General features: G+C 27.1%; 1 protein-coding gene across 1 annotated transcript; it reads right to left on the reverse strand.

Annotated features, from left to right (window-relative positions):
* Positions 1-6,927: 6,927 nt before the first annotated feature.
* Positions 6,928-8,046, reverse strand: LOC117183077 (heat shock protein DDB_G0288861-like). Its single transcript, XM_033376235.1, has one exon. The coding sequence runs from the start codon at positions 8,044-8,046 to the stop codon at positions 6,928-6,930; it is 1,119 nt and encodes a 372-aa protein (XP_033232126.1).
* Positions 8,047-13,073: the final 5,027 nt, after the last annotated feature.

Here is a 13,073-nt window from a genome sequence, read left to right on the forward strand (position 1 = left end):
CACTTTTTCAATTTATACTTTCCAATCCCAATTGTGGAACGTATCACATTTTATTATCTGCAGCATTAAACGGTACCATCAGCACTCGAATACAAAGATATTAAAGTGTGACATCCATTTTTCTTCTCTCGTGAGTGTACGAAAGGTTTTCTCGTCGTTTTTCACATGGACGAGGGGCGTGAATCAATGTGAGTAAATGTTGAAAACAAAGCTTGTCTCTGGAGCGCTTCTCGGCGTAAACGAGGACCGATGCCTCGATACCGGAAATGTACGGCGCGCGGTTAAAAAAAGATGGTCTCGGAAGCGTATATGGATATTTCCACAGAACGTGTCACTTTTTATCAAAAAAAGGCAAAAATAAACGCAATAGATTTTAATTCAGACATGATTTAAATTAATTCTTTTTATCTTTATTTTGTTCTTTAAAAAGCATCCGTACTTCAATTACGTGACAGTTCAAGGGGTGAGAGGCGCTGCTTCACTTATATACATAATTTTTGCAAATTCCCAAAAATGTTCTCCTAAAGATTATCTTTTTAGTTATAAAGTATTTTTAGGTTAACAATTCAACTCTTTTCGTAAAACATTAAGATTTTGTTTAAAATTCACATTTTGTTGCTGATAAGTCAACTGCAATCTTGCTTGGATGAAAAATATTTTTTCTGAAAATTTGTCTTTTTGGTTTAAACAATTATGTTAAAATGTCATACTTTTTAGTTAAAATTTGACTATTTAGCGGAAAATTAACTTACTGTTTACTGTTCTTATTTTGGTTATTTTGGGTGAAAATTTATCTATATTTTAAAGTTTTTCTTAATTCATCTATTTCTTAAATAAAATGCAAATCTTTATTCGAAAATTAAACAATTTGGTTTATATTTCATACTTTTTGGTTGAAAATTCGGATGGTTTGTGGAAAATCTAACTATCACGTAGAAAATTATTACTAAAATCCTTTCTGGATAAACATTTCTATATTTTTTTAATTAATTAATTTTTTTTAATGAAAATTCCTCTGTTTTAAGAAAAATTGTATCTTTCTTGTATAAAAGTACATCTGTTCGATTGGAAGTTGAACTATTTTCTTAGAAGGTACACTTTTCAATTGAGAATTCTGCTGTTTTGTTTAAACCAGATTTACGTTTTTTATTTTAAAAAATCCTCTGTTTTAGTGAAAATTTCATCTTTTCGGATAAAAATGTATTTATATGGTAGACAATTCAACAATTTTTGATTTTTTGAAAATACAAATCTGTTTTAACAGGAACTTAATCTTTCTTGGATAAAAATGAAACTTTTTGATTGCAAATTAAACTATGTTGTTAAAAGGCATACTTTTTGTTTGAAAATTCGGCTGTTCTGTTATATTTTAACTTAAACAAAAGTTATGTTTTTATTAAAAAATCCTCTGTGTTATAAGAAATTTTATCTTTCTTGGATAAAAGTGCAACTATCAACTATATTTGTCAGAGAATTCAACAATTTTGAAATTTTGAAATTTCGTTTCAAAATAAAAATCTATTTTTTCAAAAGAAAGTAAATCTTTTTGAATAAAACAGCATCCTTTTTTGCTGAAAAATCGCCTGTTTGGATTGAAAATTAAATTTTTTTCTTAGAAATTTTGTTCTTCTTTCAAAATTCATATTTTGATCGTCAACAGTCAACAGAAATCTTTTTCCACAGAAAATTCCACTATGTTTTCGAATATTTATATTTCTGGTTTAAAAATTCATCTGTTTCAGTGGAATTTAAAAAAAATACAACTTTATGGGTAAAAATGATTCTTCTTTGCTTGAGTGTTCAACTATTTTGCTTGAAGTCTGTTAAAAAAACATTTTTTAGTTCTGGAAGATTTATATTTATTGATGAAAATTTATCTCTTTGCTTAAAAGTTAAAATATTTTGTATAAAATTAGTCTTTTTTAATTGAAATGTCAACTAGTTGAGTCAAAATTAAACTAGATTATTAAGCAATTTTTGTTATTGAAGGCTTGTGTCTTCGTTTGGAAATTTAACTGTTTATTGGAAAAGCCTTTTTTGGATTAAAATTAATTATTTAACTGAAAATGTAAATTTTTTGTTTTTTTAATATTGATAATTGTTATCTAAAAAATCTCCTTTTTTTGGTGGAATAAATCATTTTCTTGGATTTAAATTTAATTTTTGTTGGGTAAAAATGCATCAGTTTTTATGAAAATTATTTTTTTTTTTTTGTAAAAAGTCATATTCTATGTTTGAAAATTAAATTTTTTTAGAGAAAATTCGTCTTTGGCTTAAAGGTTCAACAATTTAAATAAATTTGTATTTCTCTCTTGAGTGAAAAGTCTTTACTTGTTGAAAAGTTGTCTTTTTTGTTATGAATTTATTTTCTTAGGTTGATAATTCAAGTATTTTGTTAAAAAATCATCTTTGGTAGTAGAAAAGACATTTTTTTGTATAAAATTAATTAATGAATTTCAAAATTTAAATTTTGTATCAGAAATACGGTTTTGTTCCGTTTATTAAAGATTTCATGGTAAAAAAGTTACGAGATTAAAATGCTAGTATTTGAATATTAATGGTCAAGGAAAATAAAAAATTAGTGAAGAAAAAATAAAGTTTTTGTAGTTAAACAATAGCCAATGACAAAAACCCATCTGTATGTTTTAGGGTGGTCCAAAGAAAGTTTTTTTAAAAGTTAAATTAATTCTCGCTGAAAGTAACATTACAAACTTAGATAGCATTTAGTTTAAGTAAAAATTCCATTTGGTTATAAATTTAATTATTATATTGCAAATGTAACTATTTTGTTAAAAAGTCCTCTTTTTCGTAAGGGGAGAGGGAGTAGGTCAATTAGCAGAAATAAGTTTAAATTTGGTAAGAGGGAGTGAGGGGAAATAAGGCAAAAGTAGAAAAGGTAAAGTGAAGGGAAATGCGGGAAATTGAGTGGAGGTAAGTAGGTAAAGTAGGTAAAGTAGGCAAAGTAGGTGAATTAAGTAAAATCAGGTTCAATTAGGATAAATTAGTTTGTGGAGGGGCAGGGAAAGTAAGAGTAAATGAGGAATGGAAAAGTTTGGGATGTGAGTGAAAATAATGAGAAGGAAACGTAGGAGAAATAGATGAATCAGATGAAGTGGAAATAAGTGTAGGGAAAGTACGGGACGTAATTCGATGAAAATTAGGGGTTGGGGAAGTGAAAGGCATAAGGTGAGAAGAGGTGCGGATAAGTCAAAGGAGAGTGAGCAGCCTAAAATAGGTAAAGTAGCGTAAATTATGAGTATTTAGGGAAGAGAAGTAAGTCAAATTGTAGCTGTAGAAGTATGGCAAGTGAGAAATAATAATGACTGAAGAAGTAAGGAAAGTGAGTGTAAATAAGAGAAATTAGGGGCAATGATTAAAAATTACGGTTATTGGGGGAAGAGAAGTGATTACCGTGGAAGGGTGGGGGAGGGGCAAAGGCGGAAAAATTGTGGAAGGAAGGTGTGGAGGGTGAAATGAGTGGAGGCTAAGTAGGGAAACTTAGGTATTGTAAGGGAGAGGAGGATCAAATGACTGAATTAACATTCTAATAAATCTGTCTGTGTGTATGTGTGTGTAACTGTACTATACACATATTTTTCAAAAAGGTTGTTGCATGAATATTTGACGAAATATTCTCCGCTTTCTCACCCCTGCTTCCTCTACTATCTCCTCGAACCATGAGAGAACCGACGAAGCGACTGTGCATTTGTCAATTATCGACTCTGCAACACTCATAACGAACTGTCGAATCGCCTTGCTGAAAACGACATGAGATTCCCTTTTTTTTCTTTTTAAAATTTTAGATATGCAACCGTCAAGTTATTCGGTGTTTGCGAAAGGAAAGAGAAATGCGTCAGGATTTTACAAAGCCAATTCATTTTTGCAAGCATGACGTGTACGACAAGTATGCCCAGTTATGCTTTTCCTCGAAAAGGAGTCTGTCAAAGGTGAATAAGTATAATATAGATTCCTTTAAATTACTCTAATCACCAAATTTAACACCTGGCTTGAGATAGCGTGAATTTCTGAAAAAGATTCTTCTTTCGATCTTTTAAATAGCTTAATGGTAAAGCACCCGACCGACAATCGGAAGTTCTGTGGCTCGATTCCCAGTAGAGTAACGAAAGCAGATTTTTTTTTTAGAAAAAATTTAATTAAAAAAATTTAACTAAGTGCGAGTGAAATTTTAAAGATTCAATTTGGAAAAAGTGAGCTACTAAAGATTAGTAGAAAATTACAAATTCTCTTAGTCGAAATATTTCTTTATTCAAACGGTGGAAAACTAATTGCTTGGCAAACAAAAAAATATTTAGGACTGTATATCATAACTTCAAAAAGTTAAAAACATGAAAAATGTGTAAAAAAAATAGAAAAGTTTAATAAAACGAAACTATGGTACATTATTCTTATCTTTATTGAAACAAGAAGAAGGCCATATTCTGAAATTACAAACGCGGTATAGTCTGCCTTAATTTAAAAGCATTGCTTTTGTTTTCGATTTCCTACATTTTTTTGGTTTTTATTCTAATTGTATAGCTTTTTCATGCAAATGATACTTTAAGATCTCTTTAATTCAAAATTTTACAATTTAATTACAAACGAGTGCAATTTGACAGATTTAATTAGCAAAAAGTAAGCCACCAAAGATTAGTAGGAAATTACTGATTCAAATAGTCAAGATATTTCGTAATCCAGTTGCTAAAATGAAACTAATTTCTTCACAAAACCAAAAAATTTGCTAGGAACTGTATACAGATAAATAAAAATTGTGAAAATTATATATAAATTTTTAATGAACTAACGCGATGGTGTGGCAATTTCAACAATATTGAAAGAATAAGGTGAAATTGCGAAATTGTGAACGAAGCATGTCTTGACATTAAAAACATAGACTTCCGATTGCTTGAAAGTTGTTAGGAAAAAAAAGAATTTTTTATAATAACAATTTTTTAATGGGTTATAAATAATTATGCATATTCAGGGTCCTCTTGTTCTAATTTTCAACAACATTCTGTTTTCGATTTTAAAATTTATTAAATTTCATTATAATTTACAATTGTGTACAAAATTTGCAAAAAAAAATAAATATGCTCATTGATGGTTTTTATTTATAATAATTGTTATGAAAATGAATCAAGAGGGTTTATGGACAATTAATAATTTTATGCAAGGGAGGTGTAGTTTTTGCAAAAATTTAAGGAAAATTATGACACTGGATGATTTCTTATTAACAAATAGAAATTCCCAGATAGTTACAGTTTTTTCTGAAATTCTTATCTTTTTGTCCACTTTTCAATGAGAGCGAAGTTATAATGAATTAAAGTTCACAAAAACAATTTTTCAAACAATTGATTAGTATTGTTAACAATATTTTCTTCGCTGAATGAAAGAAAGTTGCGGATTTTTACCTAAATTTTAAATTATTTGTCTATTTTTCATTTGGATTGACCTTACGAACAATTGAATTCAACAAAAAATAATTGTTTGAACAAATTATAATTGTTTATTCTCCTATAGTAATGATAGATAGTTGCGGTTTTTTCAGGATATTTCTAACATTGTGTCCACTTTTCACCTGGCGAGTTGAAAATAAATGCATGTTTACAAAAATAGTGTTTTAAATAATTGATCAATGTTTATTATTATTTTTTCTTTGTTTTTCTCTCTTAAGTAAAATCACTTTTTTGTTTAAAGTAATTTATTTCAAACATTGGGAAAAGAGCAAAAATAATCTTTAAAAAATTCAGTAGCATCTGAAAAATGATCCTTGTTGAGGTTTGCGTATCGTCTTTTTATAACTATAATTTGTTTAGTTCATTATTTTTGTTAAATTGCTTTATCATTAACTCACTCTGAGCGAAAAGCAGACAAATAGTGGTATATTTTAGGAAAAAATTTATTATTTATATTATTATGAAATCACAATAAAAGAATATGATAATTATAAGTATTCACCAACATTTCGGCACTCATTCACCACTCTCATCAAGGAAAGAAAAATTTGAGAAGGTAGGAACAGCAACGAAACCACGATACACGTTTCGTTGCTGTTCCTACCAGCTCAAATTTTTCTTGCCTCGATAAGGTTGCTGTTTGAGTGCCAAAATTATGGTAATTATTTTTTACAAATGTTTTTTTTTTGTGATTTGATTATAATAATAATTAAAAAGAGAAGGAAGGGGATTTGGTTGCTTTCTTTCTAATTTTTCTTTCATCTTTTTTATTTTTATTCAGATTTTTTTTTTAGAGAACGATTGTTTTTAATTACAACAGAAGCATATTATGACGGTTGTCCAAATTTATTCTTTGGATTCTTAGTCTTATTTTCTAAAATTCTACACATTGAGATTATTATTAAAATAATAATAAATTGTTAAAACAGGTACGTTTATCTTTTTCTCGATCATCTCAAGTGTATCCAGAAACTCAAGAGTAAGAATGAGGGTGCTTGCCACAATATTTTAAAACAATAGTTAAATATCTCTTATTTAACAGGATGTGTTGCTGAATTAATTAATTTTCATGAATTACGTATAAGTAATTTTTTAGTAAAAATATTTTTGATTGACTGAATGACTTGAATTGTAAATTATTTAAATTCAGAACGTACGCTAAGTATGATAAAAAAAGGATTGAAAGAAGCGCAACGGAAATTCTTAATAACCTCTGCTATGTTATGATAAGCAAACTTACTTAAAAAAGATAAATAAAATAAATATTATAAATTATATTATTATAATTAATATTATATTGTAAAATATTATAATAAATAATATAAAATAAATACATAGTATTTTTAATAAACAATTTTTGTATTTTAAAAAGTATTACATATAAAACATCATATTCAAATGTAAATTATTCTTCTACAAATGTAGGATTGTATATTTCTTTTATCTATTTCTTATTTAACTGCAAACATTTATTTCATTTGACATATTTTAAAGAACCAGGAGGACCCGTAGGATAATATTTATTTAACAATTCTACTTGACTCGCTAAATAATTGGAGTCAAGTTGTGAAGGATGTGGCAATTCTATAGTTGTAGGGATTGAAATGTTTTTCTTTTTCCTTGCTTTTTTACCAGAATTCTGTTGAAGCACCTTCTGAGCTACATCTTTCAACGAAATTGGAAGTTGAGGATGCCCTTCTGAACCTGAGAGTTTATTTTGTGTAAGGGAACCTTCTACTTCTTGACCATAATGCTGTTGATAAACCTGTTGAGATGTATCTCCTGACGATTGTGAAGGTTCAGGATGCCATGCTGAACTTTTGAGTTTATTTTGTGCAGGGGGGCCTTCTTCTTCTTCTTGACTATAATGCTGCTTATTAACCTGTTGAGATGTATATCCCGATGATTGTGGAAGTTCAGATTGGCATTCTGAACTTCTAAATATATTTTGTGGATGACCTTCAACTTCTGGACTATAATGCTGTTGAGAACCTTGTTGAGATCCATATCTCGATGATTGTGAAGGTTCAGGATGCCATACTGGACTTTTGAGTTCATTTTGTGCAGAGGAGTCTTCATCTTCTTGACTATAATGCTGTTTATAACCTTGTTGAGATGTATATCCCGATGATTGTGAAAGTTCAGGACGCCATAATGAACTTCTAAATATATTTTGTGGATGACCTTCAACTTCTGGACTATAATGCTGTTTATAACCTTGTTGAGATGTATATCCCGATGATTGTGAAGTTTCAGGACGCCATAATGAACTTTTAAGTTTATTTTGTGCAGAGGGGCCTTCATCTCCCTGACTATAATGCTGTTTATAACCTTGTTGAGATGTATATCCCGATGATTGTGAACGTTCAGGATGCCATAATGAACTTTTGTATACATTTGGTGCAGGGGGACCTTCTTTTTCTTGACTATAATGTTGTTGATACTCCTGTTGAGATATATATCCTGATGATTGTTGAGGTTCAGTATCCCCTACTGAACTTTTTAATTTATCTTGTGGGAAGGGACCTGAGACTTCAAAACGTTTAGTATCCTCATTAAAATATTCGATTTGGTTATTTTTCGAAAGTCTCATAATCCTAGGCTTTCTCTGGTCAGATAACATACCAGATGATATTTCTGTTAAAGGCCAACGATATTTATGAATTCACAATTTTTAAAATGTATTTAAGATTAGACAAAAATGCCTGAACCTAAGAATTTTTATCATAAGAAAATAAACTCTCAACAAAAAATGTTAAAGATTATATTTAATCAAAAAAGATAAAATTTATACCGAAAAAATTTTTTTAACCAATTTTTTAAATGTTATTTTTAGTTTCCAGAAATGTCTTTCTAGCTATTGCTAGTATAATCCTCTGACTTTTTCTTGAATAATTTCTCATAATTCCGTAATCAATAATATTTAAATACTAGCATTTTAATCTTGTAATACTTTCAACATAGGATCTTTAAGAAGCAGAATAAACAGTTTTTCAAATACAAAATAAACATTTTTAAATTTACAAATTGAGTTTTAACAAAAAAATGTCTTTTCAGCAGAAAAATTAATTTTTTACGAAAGTGATGCATTTTACCCTACAAACATGAAATTTCAAACCAGAAAAATTATTTTTTTATTGAAAAGGGACAAATTTTAAATAAAAGAGATCAATCCTAAAAAAAATTAAAGTTACATCATCAGTTAAAAAATTCATTTTAAACTAACAAAAAAAGCCTTTTTGACTAAACAGTGAAATTTTCAACCAAAGACATAAGCCTGCAATAAAAAAATCAATTTTAAACAATGTAGTTTAAATTTCACCCAAATAGTTGAATTACCAATTAAAAAAGGTTATTTTTTTACAAAATAGTTTAACTTTCAACCAAATAAATGAATTCACATCTAAAAATATAAATCTTCAAGAAAAAAAATAATTCCTTAAAAAAGTGAGTCAACCAAATTTTCAAACAAAATAGTTGAATACTCAAGCGAAAAAGAATAATTTTTAACCAAAAAGTTGCATTTAAAAAAAAGAGATTTCTACTAAGAAAGATGAATTTTTAAATCAAAATGATAAATTTTCAAAAAAGTAGTTAAATTTTTGTTTAAAAAAGATTTCGTTTGACTTTTCACGACCATACTTTAATTTCTAAACAACAAATAAGTTTCTACGAAAAAAATTAAAGTTTTCAATACAAAAAGACGATTTTTTAAAGTAAAAGGATGCTTCTTTTAACAAAATTCCTAAACTCTTTACCAAATAACTGAATTTTTATCCAAAAAGATTAATTTTCTCTTGAAAGAGTACAATTTTTATTAACAAAAAAATTTTTTTTTTAAATAATTAAACTTCTATCCAAAAAAGATTCCAGTTGACACATAAATTTTTTATAAAAAAACGACAATTTTTTCAAAAATTGAACTTTCATTTAGAAAAGATTTCAGTTTTCTTTTGGAACACTAAAATATACATTTTGAACAAAACCTAAAGTTTCTACGACATAGTAAAATTTATAACAAAAAAGTAGAATTTCCATACAAAATGTATCAATTTAAAAAAAATAAATAAATTTCAACCAAACAGTTGCATTTTTATGAAGGAGAGATCAAGTTTCTCTTAAAGAGATGTATTTTTAACTTAGAAAAAATTTTAAAGAAAAAAGTTATTATTTTTCATCTGAAAAAATTTCACTTTTCTTTTCAACACCAAAATATAAAGTTTAAAAATAGTACACTGGATACGACATTGTTAAATTTAAAAAAAAAACAGCAAAATTTTCTACCAAGAAGCATGATTTTTCAGTAAAATTGTTAAATTTTCAACCAAATGGTTGCACTCTAATCCAAGAAAGATGTCATTTCTGCTAAAGCAGGTAAATTTGGAAATTAAAAAGACAAAGTTTTAAAAAAAGAAGTTGATTTTTCAATCAAACAGTTGCATTTTTATTTAAGAAAGATAAAATTTCTTCTGAAACATATGAATTAAAAAAAATAGTAAAATTTCTATCCCAAAAAGATTACAGTATAACTTGTTAACCATATTTTTTAATTCTTAACCAAAGAGTTGCATTTTTATCAAAAAAAAAATAAATAAAATTCTACTAAAAAGGGCGAATTTTTAATTCAGGAAGACTAATTTCCAAAAAAGGAGTTGAATTTTCATCCAAAAAGATTTCAGTTGACTTATCAGCAACAAAATATGAATTTTAAACGAAGGATCAATGTTTTACGAAAAGGGTTGAATTTTTAAACCGAAAAGACGAATTTAAAAAAAAAAGTTAAATTCGCAACCCAAAAGGATGTCTTTTTAAGAATATTGTCAAATTTTAAAGCCACTAATAAAATATATAACTGACAAGATAATCTTTGGGAGAAAATTGTACGAATTTGCAAAAATTACGTATATAAGTGAATTACCCCCTCCCCCTTCCGTAATTAAACAAGGGGTAGTGTTTAGTTAATATAAATAGATGAAAGTATTTTAAAGTTTGTAAAACTAAACTTTTTCAATTTTTGGAATTAACAATATTGTAAATACCAAATTGATTCATATTTTATTATTATACTTACCAATATAATTTACAAAAAACATAAACATGACAAGAGCTTCAAAAAAGCACCTCATTTTTCTTTTAGTTACAGATGAAACTGACTTTACAAAACATTTTCGAGGTCAACTAATGTTTTTTTCCGGAAAGCGCATGCAAACAAAAGTATTGTTGACTCAACTAAATCGTTTTGTAAGTATTGTTAAACTGTGTATTTATAAGATTTATAGAAGTTTCAAAAAGTGCTCAGTCATATTTATACATTTCGTTTGGTACATCCAAGTTTCACTATCCGTCTAACTATTCTAGTGATGTGAGTAAATAAATTTGACTAAAAATTAATTTTTATTTAGTAATAGCTTTAAAATTAGAGTCACCTATTAGATTGAGAAATCAGTAGTTAAATTCAATTTATTTATTTAAAACTAATTTATTGAAAATATTGTTTTTATTCTATTTCCTTTTCCATAAAGTTTATTATTCTATAACAGAGTTTATCAAAATTTTCTGTTGCACATATTTCAATTCTCTTTTTTTCCTAATTGGCGTACAAAAATTTGAATATAAATCTGAGATTATTGTTTCAAATAAGCAAAAATATTTTCTATTTCAATGTACAATTGACACATGCTGGTAAATGTTTACGACTCTTGAGCTAACTGACGTCTTCAAGGACTGAAAAGTGAAAAGTAGGTTATCTGATTCCGTTCGGTTTTCATCATACTTAAATATAATTTTAAGTAAAAATACTTATAATTTTTTTAATTAGATTTTAAATCGTTTTTAAATTTCGGCCCCACTGGGATCCATTAAAATCCTTTAAAAACTAATAATACCTTAAAATCGCTCAATATCTAGTAAATAACTATGACATATTTTAAAATTTCGGAACCGTTTAAAAATATTAAAGAACTTTTTGACAATGTTAAAAATGTTTTGTGTTCTTTGCAAATCGTTTAGAAAAACCTTTAAAATCGCTTAAAATTCTTTGAGATTTTTCAAAATATCTTATAAGTTTTTGGAAATACTTTGAAATACTTTTGTAAAATTAAAACTTCTGCAAAATCTCTCAAAGTTCTATACAGTTTTTTTAAACTTCTGGAAATCCCTTGAAATCTTTTGTAATATTTAGATATCTTATATTTAATTCTGATTGCAGAAACATTTAAGTTCTCATTATTTTAATAATTTTGTCAATTTAAAACAGTGATTTATACTTTATCTACAGTCGCAGATTTTTCATTTTATCTAAGTTTACTCTAATTGAATCATAATTTATTATTAAATTTGTATTAGTTATTATTTTATTTTGTCAAAAAATGGATTTGTCATTTTTAATTCACTTACTCCTAATTTATCCTGGCTTGGAACAAGCAATTTTAGAAAATATATAATTATCGTTTTTATTTTAAAAAGGGAGTTTCCGTACATAAATATAATTTCACTTGGAAGATAGAATTTTTGACATGAAACGGAACTTTTTTTAATGAATTTAAAATTCGGACTTAGAAGACAAGAATTTAAAAGAATCCCCGGCTAAAGCCAGGATTTGTCCAAATTTGAAAGTTCCTTCTTCAAAATTTTAGATGAAATAGCACTTCTAACAATTTTTAGGATGCAATAGTATTTTAAAGAAGAAATATGGATGAATTATAATTGAAATTTTTTTATATTGTTAGTTGCAAATTCATCCCTTCTTAGTTCAAAATTCAACTACTTGGTTAAAGGCTAAACTCTTTTGTTAAAAATTAATTATTATGGTTGATAAATTCATCATTTTAATTGAAAATTCATTCCTGGTGGAAAACGTTGGTTAAAAATCGATTTTTTAAACTACAAATTAACTATCCCAGCAGAAAATGCAAATATTTTGCTGAAAATTCGTTTTCTTTTTTTTTTTGTTAAGAACTTGATTTTTAACAGAAAATTTAACTATTCTATTTTTGTTTGAAAATGTATGTTGTTTTAATAAAAAGTTATCTACATATTAGGTTGAAAATTAATATTTTTTTATTTTAAAATTAAACTATCTATTCAAATATGTATGTACTTTGTGGAAAATTCGTCTTTTTCTGAATAAAATCAAACTTTATAGTTAAAAATTCCTCCTTTTGGTATAAAATTCAAATATTTTAATTAAAGATTCATAATTTTAGTTAAAAAATTTTCAGTTTGGTTAAAATGAATCAACTGAAGTTGATTCATTTAAAATGAATCAACTTTTCAAATGTTATTTTTTAACTAGAGGGCTTTCTAAAACCTACCTACTCGAAATGCAGAAAACGTAGATCGAACATGTATTGCTCGACCACGGAGCACTCCGAGTTGAGAGTAATGCTGATCTAATAAAGGGACAAGCGTCGCATGAATGTATTTCAGACAGGATTTCATTTCCTCTGCTTTTTGGAATTGACAGAAGAAAGCTAAAAGGAATCGACTCGTACGTGTCTTTTATTTCTTTTTTTTTCTTCTTTTTTATTTCACTTCCCACGTTGCGATTTTTGTAATTGAAAGTCTGTAATTTTTAATAGAGTACGCGCAACAAAAAGCTTAAATATATTTACAAATTCG

The sequence above is a fragment of the Belonocnema kinseyi genome, chromosome 2 (assembly GCF_010883055.1).
Source record: "Belonocnema kinseyi isolate 2016_QV_RU_SX_M_011 chromosome 2, B_treatae_v1, whole genome shotgun sequence".
Taxonomy (NCBI): Eukaryota; Metazoa; Arthropoda; class Insecta; order Hymenoptera; family Cynipidae; genus Belonocnema; species Belonocnema kinseyi.